Source organism: Nymphaea colorata, chromosome 2 (genome assembly GCF_008831285.2).
Source record: "Nymphaea colorata isolate Beijing-Zhang1983 chromosome 2, ASM883128v2, whole genome shotgun sequence".
NCBI classification, from domain to species: Eukaryota; Viridiplantae; Streptophyta; class Magnoliopsida; order Nymphaeales; family Nymphaeaceae; genus Nymphaea; species Nymphaea colorata.
The window spans coordinates 18,351,354-18,371,017 of NC_045139.1; the positions used below are offsets into that span (position 1 = coordinate 18,351,354).

At 36.9% G+C, this 19,664-nt stretch overlaps 1 protein-coding gene across 5 annotated transcripts in view; it reads left to right on the forward strand.

Annotated features, from left to right (window-relative positions):
- The window catches only part of LOC116246914 (callose synthase 9), a 72,211-nt gene that overhangs the window by 21,712 nt on the left and 30,835 nt on the right, over positions 1 to 19,664 (forward strand). For all 5 annotated transcript variants that reach the window (XR_007572479.1, XR_007572478.1, XM_050075972.1 and 2 more), the window contains exons 21-39: positions 1,359 to 1,408; positions 5,178 to 5,264; positions 5,499 to 5,581; positions 5,700 to 5,724; positions 7,646 to 7,743; positions 7,966 to 8,047; positions 10,154 to 10,314; positions 10,429 to 10,549; positions 14,589 to 14,686; positions 14,782 to 14,872; positions 14,984 to 15,144; positions 15,257 to 15,366; positions 15,620 to 15,754; positions 15,925 to 15,993; positions 16,073 to 16,250; positions 16,700 to 16,814; positions 17,429 to 17,548; positions 19,324 to 19,439; positions 19,525 to 19,608. Coding sequence is in view for 3 of the 5 variants with exons in the window: in XM_050075972.1 (XP_049931929.1) it covers positions 1,359 to 1,408; positions 5,178 to 5,264; positions 5,499 to 5,581; positions 5,700 to 5,724; positions 7,646 to 7,743; positions 7,966 to 8,047; positions 10,154 to 10,314; positions 10,429 to 10,549; positions 14,589 to 14,686; positions 14,782 to 14,872; positions 14,984 to 15,144; positions 15,257 to 15,366; positions 15,620 to 15,754; positions 15,925 to 15,993; positions 16,073 to 16,250; positions 16,700 to 16,814; positions 17,429 to 17,548; positions 19,324 to 19,439; positions 19,525 to 19,608 (1,984 nt within the window). In the remaining 2 variants the exon portion in view is untranslated. The remainder of the gene's footprint in view (positions 1 to 1,358; positions 1,409 to 5,177; positions 5,265 to 5,498; positions 5,582 to 5,699; positions 5,725 to 7,645; positions 7,744 to 7,965; positions 8,048 to 10,153; positions 10,315 to 10,428; positions 10,550 to 14,588; positions 14,687 to 14,781; positions 14,873 to 14,983; positions 15,145 to 15,256; positions 15,367 to 15,619; positions 15,755 to 15,924; positions 15,994 to 16,072; positions 16,251 to 16,699; positions 16,815 to 17,428; positions 17,549 to 19,323; positions 19,440 to 19,524; positions 19,609 to 19,664) is intronic.

Consider the following 19,664-nt stretch of genomic DNA (forward strand, 5'->3'; position numbering starts at 1 on the left):
AAATTAAAAATGATAATAAAATAAATTAAAATTAAATTAATAATTTACTCTTACAATCTCATAAGTCATAAGAAAGAAAGTCTCAAACAAACGTAACATGAAATAAAACAATACAACAAATTATAAACATGCATATTTATTTCTGGATAATGTAAAACAGTCTTCAATGAGAGCAGGCAACATCTGGCACATTCTAGTGACTGTTGGCAACGGCTACCTGACAAGCACTAAGGAAAAATCCCCAAATCGGCAAAATCCCCAAATCCCCAAATCAAACAAAAAAAGAAAATATCGCACATAGCATTGAAGAATAGGATCAAGGTCGACGGATTAACCGTCTAATCTTCAAATGAAAACATCCCTAAATCGGCAAGAAAAACCCAAACGAAAAAAACCCAAATGAAGCATGAAACCCTAACTTCTAATATCGAAAAGGAAAAAAACACTTACCTGTCTGCCGCTGGCTGCCGCCGGACGCCACCGGATGTCGCCGTCGATCGCCGGAGCTCATCGCCGTCGTCGTCACCCGCCATTGCCGAACTCTGTTGTTGCCGCAAGGAGTCGAGGGTAAAGTGTAAAACGAAATCGAGGGTTAAAACAGAAAATCGGGTTATGAAAGTGGTTCGGATCGGGTCTAACCCAGACCCGATCCAAAACGCATCTTGTCGTGTCCAAGTGTCGGGATCCGCGTATCGGAGTGTCGACACCGGTACGTGACCCAGATTGGCGTATCCGTGTTACATAGCCAGCAGCAGATAAACACATAAAATCAAATTAAACATGAAAAAATGGAATGATTTGCAGGTTTACAGTTCAATCTTCAAATGAAAACATTCCCAAATAAAAAAAACGGAAATCCTCAAATCAAGGAACAATAAGTTGTAATCGCAAAAAGAGAAAAAAAAACCATTTACCTGGCTGTCACTAGACATTGTCGCCCCCACCAGTCATCACTGTTGTGGAAAGTTGTTGAAGAAAATGTCGGTCGATCGAGCTCTGCCGCAGAGCTCGACTGTTTCCTAACTTAAAACCGAAACAAATTTTATGGTTTGGATCGGGTTTGACCCAGTCCTGTTGCAACCCATACCTAGTGCCACCACCTTACCTGGTTTCACGTACCCTCGTATCAGAGTGGGTACGTGGGGCAATCCCTTGTACCCATGTCACATAACTTCTAGCTTTGTTTTCTTAATTTGAATGCTAAATTCCTTCCTTGTTTTATTTAGTCCATTCTCTGCTACTGTTGGATTTCTTTTTTGGTGGCTCTCTTCACGTTGTGTAGCTTGCTCAAGCTTTTTAGTATTGGTTGGCAATTCACCATTTTGTGGCAGCTTAGTTTTATTTTTTTTGACTTGCAGATAACCATAACGCTTTGACAATTGCTAGTTTATGGGGCCCAGTTATTGCGGTAAGGCATGTTTATGATATTAAGAGTCACTGGTTCCTTATGTACATATCAATTAAGGCAATAGCATAGAGGTTGAACTTGATCCCTTTCAGAACAAATGACTCGTTTAGATGACCTTTGATTCCTTTGCATGTTAAATTCCTAGAACTCTGGACCTTACTTGAAAAGAAGGAATATTCAGATGGCCTTCCTTGGTGCTTGTGTTCAAGTTTTTGGAATATCTGTCATGCTGCTTGTGTTGAAGGTTTTGGAATATCTGTCATGTAATTTCACCATGTGCCTATTCAATGTACTTAATATGCTGCTGGCATACACCTTTCCTTGTGGATACATGATTGAGGGTGAGGTTTCAGGGCAAGCAGATGCATGGACAGGTAAGTGTGGCCTTGGAAATGTCATGTACACGTGTTCTGCTATTGGGCATGGCCAGGTGTAGCGTGGGAAGCGCCGGGCAGGTAAGCGGCACCAGCATGGATGCAAGGTTAAAGCAGCTACTATAGGTGGTCATAGCCAATGTGCAGTCTCCTGGATGTGTGTGTTGGAGCGTGGCAGCTGTGGGCTGCCTCTTGGTTTTCGATGTTTGGTCCTAATCCGGAATGTCACACTGCTAGGGTGTGGTTGCAGGTTGAAGACCTGCTCGGTTAGCAGTCAGACTGGCCACCGTTAGTGGGGATTGACATAGAAATAAAGGAATAGATTGTTAGAAATCATTGCTGGATTAAGAGAAGGACAACTTCAATTTTTTCATTTTGTTAAGCATAGCCTCCAAAGGCTGGGTTTACATTGTTTGTTTATATTGGAATAAGAACATTTGACAATTCAAAACAAAGCAAGAAAAGTCCTAAACGATGCCTTCCGCCTCAGGTGCAGGCATCTTCTTTGGTGCGGTAGCGTCACTGGCCCTTCCTCAGTGTTGTGGTTGCCAAGCTCAATAGTGTTGTATCTCTTGGTCGTGACATTCTGGCCAGCCAGCTGATGGGTTGCAGCTGCTATCCATAGCCTCCACGAGGTGAGTTGGTGGGTCATCCCTGGGTCGTATGCCTTTTGTTGACCTAGGCCGGTGGAGCTGATAGAGCCTTTTGTTAACAATATTTTGGTTTCATTTATTAGCTTTTACATTTTTATTTTTAATTTTTTTAATTTTGAGCGTTTAGCCCAGCCTAGGCATGCCTAAGCTCTAGGGTCTGCTCATTGCCTCGACTCCATCTAGTGCTTTATAGTGATCCTTTGGGATGGCGTTGTTTGTTAAACTCACAGAAAACACGTTTTTTTCGGAAAAAACGGGAAAAAATGCGATAAATTAAATGGCTGTTTAAAACATAAAAAAGCTTTTTTTAACACGTTTTTCACCTTTTTTTTTCACTTTTTTCATTTTTTTTCAGTTTTTTTAATGCTTTTTTTTTCATTTTCTATTTTTATTTGTTGCAAATCTACTTATCTTTTGATGTTTGTGTTATTAGTTTCTCACTTATTTTTTTTCCCTTGTTTTTAGTTTTTTAAAATTTTTAAAAATTTACCGTATTTTTTACTTTTTTTTTAAGCTTGTCATATTATACCCAAGAAAACCTCGCCGTTTAAAACTCCGAGACGTTATTTGTGACAGTTTAGTTACATACATTGAGGCATTTGAAAAGGTACCACCTGCAACACTATGAGAAGGCCAAGCATGAAGGCAGTTGGCAAGGACTTGGAATGATTGGGTGGACATTAGATGTTGAATTGGGCCAATGATGGACTGTTCATTTGATAGCAAGTTAGCGGCTTAGCAGGTTGGCATGCCCTGGTGCTAAATTTTGATTTGAATAAATTTTGTATTATTTAACGATCTTAATTTTGTCAGTCTTTATGTGACTAGATATAATAATGTATATGTTTATATATGTGACTGTATATAACAATATTTTGGTTTCATTTATTAGCTTTTACATTTTTATTTTTAATTTTTTTAATTTTGAGCGTTTAGCCCAGCCTAGGCATGCCTAAGCTCTAGGGTCTGCTCATTGCCTCGACTCCATCTAGTGCTTTATAGTGATCCTTTGGGATGGCGTTGTTTGTTAAACTCAGAGAAAACACGTTTTTTTCGGAAAAAACGGGAAAAAATGCGATAAATTAAATGGCTGTTTAAAACATAAAAAAGCTTTTTTTAACACGTTTTTCACCTTTTTTTTTCACTTTTTTCAATTTTTTTCAGTTTTTTTAATGCTTTTTTTTTCATTTTCTATTTTTTATTTGTTGCAAATCTACTTATCTTTTGATGTTTGTGTTATTAGTTTCTCACTTATTTTTTTTCCCTTGTTTTTAGTTTTTTAAAATTTTTAAAAATTTACCGTATTTTTTACTTTTTTTTTAAGCTTGTCATATTATACCCAAGAAAACCTCGCCGTTTAAAACTCCGAGACGTTATTTGTGACAGTTTAGTTACATACATTGAGGCATTTGAAAAGGTAGCACCCGCAACACTATGAGAAGGCCAAGCATGAAGGCAGTTGGCAAGGACTTGGAATGATTGGGTGGACATTAGATGTTGAATTGGGCCAATGATGGAATGCTCATTTGATAGCAAGTTAGCGGCTTAGCAGGTTGGCATGCCCTGGTGCTAAGGGCTTGGCCAAGCTACAATGAGGTATGATTCATGATAGCATGTGGTGTACCAGATGAAACTCATAACTTGTCTTGTGGGGACTGAAGATAGGTGACCAAGTGGGAATATAAAAAGTGCGCATATGCACAAACTTGTTGGTAATTGATGGCCAATGATGGGTAGAGACAACTCAGCCAATAGCACGCGGCTCCTAAAGAGATGGACTGAAGGGTATCTATTGGATGGTAGTTGAGCAACACAAAATGGCAATTAGCCATATCAAATAAAGAGGAACAAGGTTTGTGGCATTTGCTTGTGGCACCAACGGCTGAATGAAGTTACAGCCAGGGGAGGTGCTGCATACACTATGTAACTACTTTATGACTCCCTAGGTGCTATTTATGGTCGACAAGGACAATTAAGTGGCAGATTTTGGAGTGTCTGTACACATGTATCATGTTCTTTCTATTTAATAAGTTCCTAGGGTTTCTATTACTGATTTCTTAAAGCCCTAGCTTGGGCTGGCTAAGTGTGGATACGGGGTTGTGCCTTAAGTTGTTCGCTGAAATTTTGTTGGTTGTGTACTTGAAACTTTTTTGGCTTTGAAGGGAACGTCAGCTGCTAAGCTTTTTTTAGGTTCTGGAGAGCCTTAGACTACGTGGATGCTTATAAAGAACCTAAAGTTTCCCATGACAGTAGTAATGCTTGGCAGACCTAATGTTGTCCACATGTTTATGTGAGCTACAATCTCTCTTCCTCTTTAGATAGTTCTTTACAGATAGTGCTGTATATACCTCATTATGCTTCGTACAGCTCGGTTTTTGCTTGAAGTTTGTTAATTTCCTTTATTGATGATTCTTTTGTATCTATGCATTTTTTAGATTTTTTTGATTAATGTTAAGCGGTTAGTCGGGGTGTGCAAAGTCAAAACTTCTGTAGGTGAATCGTGATTTGGGAGAATAGGGTGTTTCTGGTTGTTGCATACTGTCAAATTCATAAGCTTAACTTAATAGTTTGGGGTCTTATGACTGTGTGTTAGCTAAAAAGTTTGTTTCAGGTGGTTAGTTTTTCCATATTGTTGGTTGTAGAACCATTTTTCCCCGTTTTCGTTGAAAGTGTAATTCATTGTCTTTGACTTTGAATACTTCTTTTTCCTGCTGTCTCATACTGATATGCTATTATTTGCAGATCTATCTTCTCGATTTTCAGATTTTCTATACACTCTTTTCTGCAATTGTTGGCTTCTTGCTTGGGGCAAGTGATGGTCTAGGCGAGGTATGCTGTTCATCTAATTATCTTAGTGTGGTAGTATTTAGCTTTTTGCTTGGAAATCATGAGTTTTGCTTGGTGTTTTGAGATATTGTTGCTGTAAGTTGATATTTTTAATCCAAGTTATTTTTATGTATTTGAAATAATTAATTTATAAATTTTAGTATGCTGTTTGCTTTATTAATTTCCCTTCTGATTGATAATTTGCTGTTCCTTTAACATTTTCACTTTCGGTTTCAGATTCATTCTATTGATGCTGTTCATGAGCTTTTTGAGAAGTTTCCTGAAGCTTTCATGAAGTATCTTCATGTGCCAACCAAAGAGTAAATGCTCGTTGCTCAGTCTTCACATTTAAATTCATGTTTAATTGCATGACTAACCTTCTTTTCTGCGTTTTAATGCTTAGTCTTCCTTTGCTTACCAAAATACTGTTTGTGGCAGGAGTTCTTTTTATGCTTCCAATCAGGTGAGTCGGCTGTTATATTTGGAGCATTATGATTACATATTCTTCTAATTGAATTTATGCAATCTTTGCTGTTATATTTAACACTTTTTTATGAATAAAGATGGACTGTCTATGATTCCACATGTAATATGCTTCAATTTTTCCACTTGGCGTGTTAGACTTATCCTTTATTTTGTGTATATAATTGAATTGTCTGGGATGCTTGGGAGCTTTCATTATTGCATATTATTTGTAGACATCAACCATGCTTGTTTAAGTGTATTGAGAGCTTTGTTGGTAGCTATGTCACGTGGAGATGCCTTGAGGGGTGCCACATGCATAATAATCTGGCTGGACTCGGTTTATACTTTATCCTTGGGGCCTATTTTGATATAGTTTTTGTTTAGCAATTTGTATTCTGTTTTAATTGTAAGTGTCTTTATTGTGTTGTTGAGAGCTAGAGATGCATTTAGGTTATCTTATAACTCTTTTTTTTCTGAGACTTAAATATGGTTTAGTGCTCATTTCCTTAGAAAATGTTGTGCAGGTCTCACTTTTTTTGGAAAGGTCTTTTAATAGTAAATATCATTTGGGAGAAAGGACTTCGTGTCATCTTACTAATCACTTTTCTAGAAACTTAAGTATCTTGTAATGGGAGTTTCACTCACTCTTTCTTGGTCATCACAGAGAGGGAGGGAGAGAGAGACCATCATGCTTAATTAGCAAAACATCTAACTAATTTCTGTTTTCGAAACTTAAATAAATGGGAGTATAATAGGAATGCATATATATATATATATATATATCTCCTGACAATGCTATGGACTGGTGGCTGCATCTGCACATATGTAACATAAGTTGGTAGGGAAATATACAGTTGAGCTCTGGAATGGATCTTGGATTTGCGAAATGTGAAAAAGATGATTACATATTATACTTACGTAAATTCAGAGTAGAGTCGGATTTCTGGGTGCAGGTTCTCTTTTTTTTCCCTTTCAAACTCTCCATGTCTTTCAAGATATCATGTGTGGATCCAGCTTGTAATCTAATTAAATATAGGACATGCTTGCATCTATGATATACTAATATCTACCTTATTAAGGTTGTACGGCTGTTAAACATCCCTTTTCAGGTGTTTATGTATTGTAAGTGTTGGGCACATACATTTGAGTTTCTCTCTAAGTCTCTATGATTTTTTGGTGAATTATTGTCACCTGATTGGAGCTGAGTCATTACCTGAATCTGATTTCAGGAAAATCGAGTCTCACCTAACTGAAGACAAGGAACTTTACCTTGCCTTCTTCCTTTTTTATGATTTATCTGCCATCTACTATTCTCTGGGTTTATATCTTTCAGTTGTAGAATTGTTTGTGTTTGATGAATGTGGTCTACAATTATGATATGTGTTATGCTGTCCAGACAGAAATGAATGTTTCTTGACGATTTTAAGTTTTTAACATTTGAATCATGAGCTCTCTTTTGTGTTTTCTGTAGCACCTAAAATCACATATTCCTGTCTAGTCATGAGGTGAAGTCTGCTGCTTGGATTCCACGTAATGTGTTTTGACTGTATAGCATTTTAACTGGAAAGATTGTGATTTGTGTCACAGTAGCTAGTAGCCGTTTGTACACAATGGCCACCTCAGGCTTTACAGTTGCCGTCAGTGTTGATTCCTGTATCTGAATATGCATGTTGTTTACCATGATTTGTATATGTGTTGGTTTCATCACTTGCACGTATCCTCTGCAGTAGGATTTTTATTTATCCTTGCATTTATGTACTCATCTCTGTGGGATTGCATTTATTATAAATGATGTATCTGAATGGAACAGCCATGGACGATGGCATGTGATTCTTAAATCTGCATATTTTCAGGTGACCCATTCTTCTTTTTATTCTAGTTTCAGTTTTATAGTTAATGGCTAATGATATTTGGTGTAGGACTATATTCAGAGAGACAAGGCATATGCTGCCAAGTTTGCTCCATTTTGGAATGAGATTGTTAAAACCTTGCGGGAGGAAGACTATGTCACTAATTTGTCAGTATCTAGATATCCTTTTGCTTATACATATTATCTTGCCATTGTGTGCGAACCTTTGGTTTACGCCAGTAATGTATTCCGGATAAGGCTGAAGCCTGATGGTTTTGTTATTTAATCATAAGCCTTTTTCTTTTAGTAATGTAAATCTGTTTTCTCATTATTTTTTTGCCTGTAGCTTTTGCTCTTTGGAATGGTTTATAATATTTTTGTTTGTTTTAGGGAATTGGAATTGCTGCTTATTCCCAGGAATACCGGTGTTCTTCCTATGGTGCAGTGGCCCTTGTTCCTTCTTGCCAGCAGGGTCTGCTTTACTTCTCTTTCCTGTGAAAATATGACCTAAAACCTATTGTCATAAATATTTGTGGCGTCTTCAAAGTGTCGCACTTTTATTGGAAAAAACAAAACTATCGAGGTATATATCAATTATCATGTTGTTTCAAAATATAATTAAAGAAAAGTATCTTTATAATGTTCCTAAGGGAAGCATTTTAAAACTTTTTAAAAAACTCTTGTTGGAAAATCAAGTATGCCAAATATGAAAAAGGAATATTGAGCTTCTTTAGACAAGGGCTTTAACAAAGACAGGATTTTGTGTTGCTTACCTCCCCTTGTTCTTCCATAGGAGGGATGTTGCATCCTCTCTCTCTCTCTCTTTTCTCTTTATCTTTCTCTCTTTACACACACACACACACACACATATAGGGTTGGGCATCGGGCTGGGCCCGGGTTGGCCCGATGGGCCCGAGTTTCGGGCTCGGCCCGGCCTGATTTCAATAAAAACCTGAATTGGATGTGATCTCTTTCAATAATTCACACCAAGAACAGTTGGGATGCTGGTGGACACCGAAATCGACTCTGTTGGTTCTGGAAATCTTGTGATTCCGGCCGGCTCCAACCACCCCACTGATTGAGCTTCGGTCCATTGGAAGCACTGTCATCCGACGATGCCTCTTGAGAAATTTCGTGGCGATTGATCACCAGTGGAGACAATGCCGGGCAGAAAAACGGGGGAGGTCGAGGTCGCCCCTGTCGCACAGAGAGAGAGAGCGCCATAGAGTCAGCGGGTAGGCGGTCGAAGATTGATTCATTCCGGCCCGCGCAGACGACTATTCCGATGGAGCTTGGGCTCGTTGGAACCACAATGAGCGGAGGGTGCCGTTTGAGCAGTATGGGAGCCAATGGAGGCCGACGTGGCGATGGTGAACAGATAAACAAGGGTGCTAGGACTCTGTGGCTGAAAGAGGGGTGGCAGGAAATCTTGCGATTCCGGCCGGCAGGATGCACCTCCAGGGACGGACTTGAGCTTAGGATTGCCACTCACCAGAGGTGTCGTTTGAGCTTTTTGGCGGCAAATGGCCATAGGAGATGGCAACGGCAGAGCGAGTTCGTTGGGGAAAACGCTATTCAGACAATAGGAGCTTCTTCAATCGCTTCGATCGTGGTAGATTCTGGCTTGAACCGCCTTGGGTTTGCTCTAGGGGAATCGTGGGAGGCAGGTGATGTCGTTCGAACCAATGAGCGCCGGATTCCGCCAGAGCAGTTGCTGGAAATCGTTGGAACAGTGTCGCCTATCATGAAGAGGCTTGTCGCCGGAGATGGTGACAAAGATGGGTTCCTCGTTGGGTCCAGCGGTGTTTGTCACCGCCGGCAAGCTCGCCATGCTCGGTGGAGCCTACCCAGGTGCGTCGTGAGTGGTCGGAGGGTCTGAGACGCCGAAAACGAGGGATCGTTGCTGGGGAGAGAGCTCCTTGCTTCCGCAAGTTTTTCTGCTGCTAGAAAAACGGCAGTGTCAGGTTTTTAATATTAACGGGCTGGGTTGGGCCCTGTCGGGCTGACCTGGGCCCGGTTTTTCGGGTCCGGACACTTAGCCCCCGCCGGCAGCCCGGCCTGGCACCCACCTCTACACACACACACACACACACACACACACTGTTAAAGGAGGATGTCTCTATTTAGACTCATCCAAGCATAGTTATTTGGTTACAAATTAACCCTTAAAGTATCATTTATTTTCAACAGTTATGTGTTAAAAGTATTACTGAATTTATTTGGCTGTGGTTTTTAATGTTTCTTTTTACACATAGTTTTTTCTTGAGGTAAGTGCATGTTGAAATCTTTTTTCTTTTTACATTTTTTGTTTCATATAAAATCTTAAAACCATTTGGAATGTTATCCTTTTTTTATTGAAAGTTAGTGAAGTCATAGTTTTGTAATTTTTACTATTCTTCTCCGTATATTTTATCACTCTTTGAAGCTATGAGATTTTTCTGTAAATAATGAAATTAGAAAATGAAACTTTTAGGGAATCCTCGTCAACAAAGATCTGAGACTAAAATTTCTGACAATGCCTAAGTCTTTGTTTTTACCTTATGTTTCTATTGAGTATATGTTAACATTTTTTGTGCAGGTGTTTATGGCCAAAGATTTTGCAGTGGAGAACAAGGACAATCAAGATATTCTGTGGGAAAAAATATCAAGGGATGATTACATGAAATATGCTGTTAAGGAATGCTATCATAATGTGAAATTCATTTTATTGTCGATATTGGATTTTGTGGGTCGGCAGTGGTAAGTGAATTAGATGGGCAGTTCATCTATTTAGTATGGTCCCATGTCAAATTGATATTTTTAATCTAGACCCGATGGTTGTTATTTTTCACTCGTTTAATTTTTTCATTGCAGGGTGGAGAGGGTATTTGAAGTCATAGATGGCAGTCTGTCTAAGGGATCAATACACCAAGACCTCCAGCTAAGCAAGCTGCCACTTGTGTTCTCCAGGCTTACTGCATTGACTGGGATACTGGTATGAGCAGCAAAAGTGCCTGGAATGAACATGTTTCCACTTATGGAGATTATGTTTACTTTCATTATGTGCTCTGAGTGAACTTGTTTGGGACAATACTTGAAAGATTCTGGGTCAGAATGCTTAGCTGAAAAATTATGCTGCTTGGATAAAAGAAATTCTTTATTATCATTAGTAGCATCTATGACTGTCGCTTCCCTAACATTTTTTTAGGTTTTGTACTGTGACTGTGTATATAAATCAGTGTCTTCTGGGACGTCACTGCAGTTTCTGATCGTCATTTTGGTTGTTCTTATTGTAGAATTTCATGTGCTGCATTCTTGATGTAACAAATGACAGTTCTCCTATCAAGTATCAAGTTCACCTTTTTCTGTTGTTTCTTCATGTCAGAAAGCTAATGTTTCCTCTTTGAGTTTGAAAATGACGGGAGGTCCTGGATGGTGCTTTAAGTTTTCATACCAGAAGAAAGCTTGTAGTATTTGGTAAAGTTTTGATGAGAGGCTGTCTTAAATACTATTAAGTTGTAACAGAATGTCAATTTCAAAAGAATGTGTAAGTTCTTTAGACATGTGTAACAGTACTGATGTGCAGGATCATCAGATCTTGCAGCAAATTTTCTCAAAAAATAGAGAAATCTTATGTAAAAGTCAGATTTTGTACCTTCAGTGGTGAAAAATGTGAATGACCTTTCCTAGAAAAAATTGGCCTTCCCCACAATAAATTGGCTGCCAACGGTGTTCTTCTTTTCACATACACAAGCATACCCTCACATGACTCTTAGGAGTGTGTTGGAGTTGGTTTTAAGGGGCTTTTATATCTCAAAATATAAGAGTGGGGTCTGGCTCCATTTTTTTTTCCTTTGCCAGGTCCCTGTTGCACGATACAGGTTGGATTGAATGATATGGGTATCACATGACATTGACTGTATCATTGCATCTCTTAAACTAGTTTCAGAGATGTATCCTCACATTTCCATAAGTATTTACATAATGTAGTATCTCATACACTACAATACATTACATATAACACTGGTTTATGTGGGGGAATTGCATTGTGAAGTAGATCCCAGGGTGAAGGTTATATGCCTAAGGATCTAACAGGTGCTGCTCAGGTCTGATGTGCTCTTACTGAATCCAATTAATCAGGTGTGGAGTCGGATCTAAATTTTGATAAAAATATTAACAGGGTCACCTCCATCTGATTAAAATGTAAATGAAATTTCCCAACGGCCTGTGAGGAATGAGGGTTGTCTTTGCAGGAGTTATTACAAAAGGAATTTGCTTATTGGTTGCATGTTCAAGTTACTAGTGATTCAGCTGTTTATGTGGTGTAATGAGGATGTGAACACATATCTATATCCTGAATCAAGTTGAACCTGACAGAACCCGAGCCAGTTAAGCCATCAGGTTCATATTTTTTACACTGAAACTTTCAGGTGGGGTTTGAGTCATACAAATATCAAACCCAAACCCAGACCTGAATCCTTGTTCGCAAACCATAAGCATCCCTATGTGACCCTTCAATTATGCTTTCTGTGCACAAGTTGCAAAATTCTCTGCTGTGGCATACTGCAAGCTATTCCTATCCTTCCTTACATGTATTAGTAACTTATACATTCTTCCATCATCATATGTGGAAAGAGTATTTATTGATAGTAGATGCAGGTACTGCCTCACGTACTTTTGGTCTTTTGCTAACATTATTAGCTTAATTTTTGCTTGTTTTTCTGCAATGGGTAGTGTTTTGTAACATATATATGAAACTGGCTTCCCTTTATTAAGCATTCTGCTAATTTACTGAAAACCTCAAAATACAATTTCTGTTCTCAACAATTATCATAAGGTGCAGTAACATTTTACCTTTAAAAATAATGTAGACAGTTTCATCTTCAATGATATGTCCTAAGAACAATAATTTATTCCACCAACCGAAGACTGCTTAGTTATGTTTTGTCATTAACTTTATCTTAAGCTATTTTTTTGTGGGTAAAATCTTACATAATCAGTGCATGCATTTGCTCGCATGCATATGTTACCAATAATTAGTTTTAAGAAGCTTGTATAATCATAGTCACAAATAGCGTCTCGGAGTTTTAAACGGCGAGGTTTTTCTCAGGTATAATACGGCGGGCTTGAAAAACGCGGGAAAAAATGGTATTTTAAAAAATAAAAAATCCTAAAAATTGGGGAAAAATAAAATGAATGAGAAACTAATAAGACAACAAGAGAAGAAATATGAACACAAGCAGGCAAAAAAATGCATAAGTAACTATTAAGTATTAAGTATTAACTATTAAGTATTACTTACTTACAAATCAAAAATAAAGGGGACATATTAACTACAAATCAGAAATAAAGAGAACATAGTACATATTAAATTATTAATCCGTTATATAGAAATCAGAATCGAACATACAAACTACAAAGTAACAAACATACAAAGTAAAAGTAAAAAAGAAAATCTAACGAAGTAACAAACATACAAACTACAAAGTTTAAGAGCAATAGAGTTTCTACTTTTTAATGCACATATGCAAATCGACTGAAACAAGAGGTATAAAGTATAAACTATAAAGTAGAAAACTAACAGACGCATGCAAATTGACTGAAAACAAAAACTTGAAACTAATCGATTGAAAACAAAAAATTAGAACCAAACGGACATAAACAGAAAATAGAAACCAACAAGCGTATTACTTACCTCAAAATGTCCAACACGCATATGAAAATGGACTGAAAAGCTAACGGAAATCCTACTCAGCATGTGACTGTGGTCGGATGTAGCTGTCGGAGGTCTGCACGGTGCTGGAAAATGCACTAGTCCATCGGAGGTTTAATGTTGCTGCAACTCGATGCAAACAAAGAGACGTCAGTCTGCTCCGCCGGTGAGTTTGAGGTAGGAAACCTCGCGAGTCGCCGGAATCGGAAATCACCTGGATTTAACGTCCCCCAAATCTGAAACCCCTAAAAGGCTCGTCAACACCCCCTTTGTCGAAATGTTTTTAACTTTTAAGTTTTACATTTTATTCATTTTTTACCCAAACTACCATTTAAAATTTTCCAAAATTATAGTTGATGCCACCACCCGAAATAAAAGCTGTCTTTGAAAAAAGACGTGAAAAAATTGTGTTTTTTATGCATTTTTATGGAAAAAAACGTGTTTTTCCCGTTTTATTTGGCATTTATTTTTCCCACGTTTTGTTTGAAAATAACGTGTATTTTGGTAATCTGAACTACTATTATGCGAAAAGGTATATCATCTATTCTGTACTTGCTTTTGTGCAGCCGCTATGGTTTATTTTCAATATTTTTTTTGTGAGAATAATGCAATAGTTTATGACTTTTATGTTCACATCTGTTTTATAAAGTAAGCAAGCACACGAAAATCTCCTGATTCTGTTATGATGTCTCGTAAATCATTGTGAATACAATAATTGGAATATCACTCGTTGTACTGATTTCATAGAAAGTTGTTTCGTCTAATGCTTGAATGTTCCTACTTTTTATCTATTAGCTCACTCAAAATTTAGCTTATAATTTTGCACAGATACACTAATTTATTATCTCTTCATAAAAGTGCTAGCTTTCGCTCAGATACACTAATTTATTTAAAGTGCTACACTTTTGCTCTTATTTTGTGTTGTTCTGACTGGTTTTAATTTCCTGTAACAACTGCTGTATTTTCTCCTCAAAATTATTAAGTTGTACAACCATTTTGACTGTCTCCGCTTTCTTGGTTGTTTAGTTTATTATCATGAAAGCCAAGAGTGTGAGCAGGCAGAATTGTTATCTATATGGTCCAAGTTGCTCTTAGGTGTTGTATTTCCTGTGCATGAGACTGATGCCTGTGCATCTAGCTGCCTAAGCTGGAAACCTCCATTTTTAAAATTTTTCTTTGGGTTTTTGCGTAAAAAATAAGAAATAGAATAAGCTTTTTTTTTTTTCCTAATCTTCAGTTATGTAGCTTCTTTCAATTGTTTCCATGAGATTTTGTTTTAATCAATGCCTTTTTTTGTTTTCTTTTTCCTTACTGCTTTCAGAAAGAGGAGGAGTCCAAGGAATTGACCATGGGTGCCATCAAAGCTGTTCAAGATCTTTACGATGTTATGATGCATGATGTGCTGTCAGTTAATATGAGGTACTAAAGATTGCCAGTTTCTGTTGGGTCCCTAATGGTTTTCTTTCCTTTGCTGTTTGTGTAAATTTTCAACATTTGCTTCCATGTGTTTCCAGTATGAACTATGATATTTGGAGCAGTATATCGAATGCAAGGGTTGAAGGACGCCTGTTTGCTGAGCTAAAATGGCCTAAAGACTCTGAATTGGTACACTTTTTGTGATTATTTCTGATCCTAATATTTGCTAGTGTTTATGCGTTTGGTCAGCGACAACTTATGTACTGCCATGGAGATTGTATAACCTTACTATATCTGCAGAGAGCACAAATAAGGAGGTTACATTCACTCTTGACTATCAAAGATTCTGCTGCCAATATTCCTAAGAACTTGGAGGCAAGGCGTAGACTGAAGTTTTTCACAAATTCTCTATTAATGGACATGCCCAAGGCTAAGCCAGTGCGTGAGATGCTCTCTTTCAGGTAAAATGACTGACACTACTAAGCATAAGTCTTTCATCATGAACTTGTTCTATGCTTCAGTTATTTTTGAGATGCATTGGTAGTTTGTAATATTGACCAATTTGTCTTGTAGTGTCTTCACTCCATACTATTCTGAGATTGTTCTATATAGTGTGGCTGAGCTTCAAAAGAAAAACGAAGATGGTATATCCACTTTGTTTTATCTCCAGAAGATTTTCCCAGGTACTTAATTACTTGGAAATTTGCATAACTGTTGTTGATTGCGTTCTCTTTAAAGGGGTTCTCATCTTTGCTTAGTTCACAATTTGCTTTCTTCTGTTAGGTGGCATATGCAGGCTACTGCATTTGTAAAAGCTCTTGCATGATTTGAACTGTAATGGATAAAAAGTTCATTGTTTGAATATATTTTCAGTGATAACTTTTTATGAGTGATTCTCAATTTCCTTTGACTAATGTTCGGTAACCTCTTTTTTAGACGAATGGAAAAATTTTCTGGAGCGACTTGGCAAAGATGAAAGTGCATCAGATGCTGAAACCTTCAGTAGTCCTGATGATGTAATGGAGCTGAGGTTATGGGCATCTTATCGTGGGCAGACATTAGCCAGAACTGGTCAGCTGTTTTCTTTTTTCCTTTTATGATCTTCCTTTTCTGTTGAAAACTGCTGTTTATAGGTTGAAACTTTTTTCTGCTTCCTTCCTTGATGTCATATTCTATGCTTTTAATTTGCACTTGGGCCATTGATCTAGCTTATTCATGCTGTATTTCTTTCAAATGTTTAGTTCGTGGGATGATGTATTACCGGAAGGCGCTTATGCTCCAGAGCTATATTGAAAGACTAGCTTGCGGAGGTACGTAATTATTTATTGGTTGCCTCAATCGTTCTCTTGCTGTAGTTTTTTGCTCTAATACTTTCTAATATGACTAAAGATATGGAAGAAATATCGTTGCCTGAGGATGCAATGGACACCCAAGGCTTTGAGTTGTCTCGTGAAGCTCGGGCTCAAGCAGATGTGAAGTTTACGTATGTTGTCACGTGTCAGATATATGGCAAGCAAAAGCAAGATAAAAAGTTGGAGGCTGCTGATATAGCTCTGCTTATGCAGAAGTAATGGCAAACGACATTTAGCAATTTTCCTATTTCTTTGTCTTAAGAATTCTTCCTCCATATACTCATATGCTTGTTTTATTATAATCACATGGACATAAAAGTCTCCACTTGCATGGTTGACTAATCCGACATAAATTAACATGTCTTTTCTACAATGAGGTTATAAGGGCATGAAGATGCTGATTTGTGAGTTTACTTATTAAATTTAAATTACTTTTTTAATTTTATTTTGTTTTCAGTTATTGATAATTAGGCCCAGTAATCCATATTGAAGACAATTCACTTGAGCCTGGATTTTCAATGTGGATTATCAGATACCGTTACTATTAAGTGTAATATTCAAAATAAATTTAAACAATATTTTAATTTTTAAGACTGGTATTTAGTGTTAACCATGCTATAGCATGTGTCTGAGATCAAGTCTTGGAATCTATGTTTGACTACAGGAATGAAGCCCTTAGAGTTGCATTCATTGATGAGGTTGAGACTTTGAAGGATGGAAAACCTTCCACTGAGTATTATTCCAAACTTGTGAAGGCAGATGTAAACGGGAAAGATAAGGTATGTTCATCATATTTGGACTGCCTTTTCTATTTAAAATTTCTGCATTTGTTGGTTACAAGTTCATGAACATCTGCTGGTGTAAACTTTCATCCTTTGTATACTTATGGTTGTCAGAGTTTAGCATTGCTTACTGAGGAGGCAGTTTGTACTGCCAAAAGAACTTAATGAGTTATTTTTCTGACATTTGATATAATGTACCTGTACTTATTATTCTGCTCCATTCTCTCACCTGATGATATTTACATTGGGCTTTTTTTTTATCTTACTTTTTTGTCTAAAGGTTTCTGAAGTATAAAGGTTAAGCCATTTGCTCTCATAAAGGTTCATAGTTTGCTAAGTGAAATGATCCAGTGCTATTTCATATATCATCCAGTAATTTATCTTTATGTTGCAATTTTTATTGCTGGATGCATTTCTTGTGAGATGTGCACAGATTCTTGCATTGGAAATATCATCTGTTGGTATGGTATTGAAGTCCCATATTGTTCTAGCTTTTCTCCTTAACGTGTATCTTCTGTTTCACAATTTTTGTTGCATTCAGGAAGTACTTAATCTGTAGGATAATATTTTCTTTCAATTGGTCATGCTTAATTTGTTGCACATTTGGACAGGAAATTTATTCCATAAAGCTGCCTGGAAATCCAAAACTTGGAGAAGGAAAGCCTGAAAACCAGAACCATGCTATTATTTTTACACGGGGAAGTGCAGTTCAGACAATCGACATGAATCAGGTGATTGATGCATTCCAGCAAGTTCATCACATGTATTTTTACTATGCCAAATGCTCTTTATTCTGGTGTATTTCCATCTTTGATCCGTCATCTTTGTGCCACAATTTTTTTTTAAGATTTATTAGTATAAACAAGGTGAGAATTTCTATAGAGTTGTGTATAATTATTAACACAGCCTTATTCTATGCACATACGGCCAGGTTTATGGGTTTCAGTTCTCCATTCTCCCATACTTGGGGGACGGTTGGTCTTGTTGACAGTTCCTTTTTGTCTCATACTGCCTTCCATCCATGGTCACAAATGTATTTCTTGGGTTTCTATTGGGGACTGTTTCTTCTGGTAATTTTCTGTAAGATTATATCTTCTCGAGAAATTTTCTTGTGAATATCTTGGTTATTCAATAAATTCAAAAATAATGATTAAAATATTTAAAAATAATTATGAAAGCAAGAAATTTATGCTACTTTTGATAGATTTTAAAATTTTAATTAAATAAAAATAGAAACATATACTTAAAATTCATTAAATGGGATCTGTTATAAATATTGCAATCATGTTGTGATATTTTTAAAATATCATTAGATTTTCCCTTTAAGGATGGGTTGTACTGTTTTGGTGGTAAATCCATGATGTTTTCAGATTATCATCTTTATTTTGTACTACACTACCTTTATTTTGTATCCTGTTCTCTTGTTTTTCTTTTTATTAGTCCTATCGTGAACTGGTCCTTAGTCTTGTGATGATGATTATCATAGCAGATTTATCATAATTTCAGTCTCCTTTTATGTTATCTTCATTTTTGTTCTGGAAACTATTTTGGTAAGTTTTCCTCGGATAAATATTTGCTCTTATAGGTTGTTGTGTTATAAACTGTCATAATATCTCTTCCATTTGAATTTCTATTAGTCCTCAAAATCTGTCCTTATAACTACTTGTCGTTCTAGTAATAGTGTGGTTTCTGGAACCTCATAAGATATTATAGGTCTTTGAATTTTTCATTAATTATTTTTCTCATGAATCACATGCAGGCATCTGTTTCATCACATTTCATTGTCCACTTTTCCCTGCTGTATTTCGATGGTTTTGTCTAAAGTCACAAACATCTCCGATATTTTCAAAATGACGCTACTGTGAATTTGAAACCAACCAATAATATCATTGAAATGTGATAATATTTTTTCCATATGTCGCTTGAAAATAGATATTGTGATGTTATCACAATAATTTCCTTCTTGATATAAACCTTTTGTTTATATACATGTTTTATGCATAGTCATGAATGCTGTGCATTCAAAAAATATCTCAATGGGAACACCAAAAGCATGTGATGAAAAAGGGGAAATTGTTGCTATATTTCGAAATTGTTCCCAAAATGAAAGGGTCGCAAAAATGTTGCAATATTTTTCAAGAAAAATAATGTCTTTTGCCTATCATTTCCCGGTTTCTGATGCCCGCTAATTTTATCTCTTGGATTTGTAGTTTTTTTGTAACGCTATGACGTACTTCTCTGTTCTGGTAAGTGTATATTGACTCTGCACTTATTTCACACGTAATTGTGGGTAGAAATTCTAATTTGAGAACTAAGAGTAGTTTTCAAATTTTCATCTGGGAAAATCATCACAGATTAAAGCATTCCATGTTACGGTTTGCTCTGTTAACTTGGATATTGTGGCCAACTTTACTTGCATGGGAAGATTGTTTTTCTTGTTTCTTCTTTGTTCATTATCATTTTTATGGTATGACTTTCTGCAAATTAACAGTCTGTTCCGTCATAGGATAATTATTTTGAGGAGGCTCTGAAAATGAGAAATCTTCTTGAAGAATTTGACCGTGATCATGGCCTTCGACCACCAACCATACTTGGTGTAAGAGAGCATGTTTTCACTGGAAGGTAATTTTCTTGTTCTTCGGATGCATTATTCTGCTCTATACATCTTCATGACTGCTGCTGATCTGTTCATGTCTTTCTATTTCAGTGTGTCATCCTTAGCTTCATTTATGTCCAATCAAGAAACAAGTTTTGTGACTTTAGGACAGCGTGTGCTGGCTAATCCTCTGAAGTAAGCTTGACTTTGTTTTTTTTTAGAGATATTTCTGCTCCATGACACCTATTTAT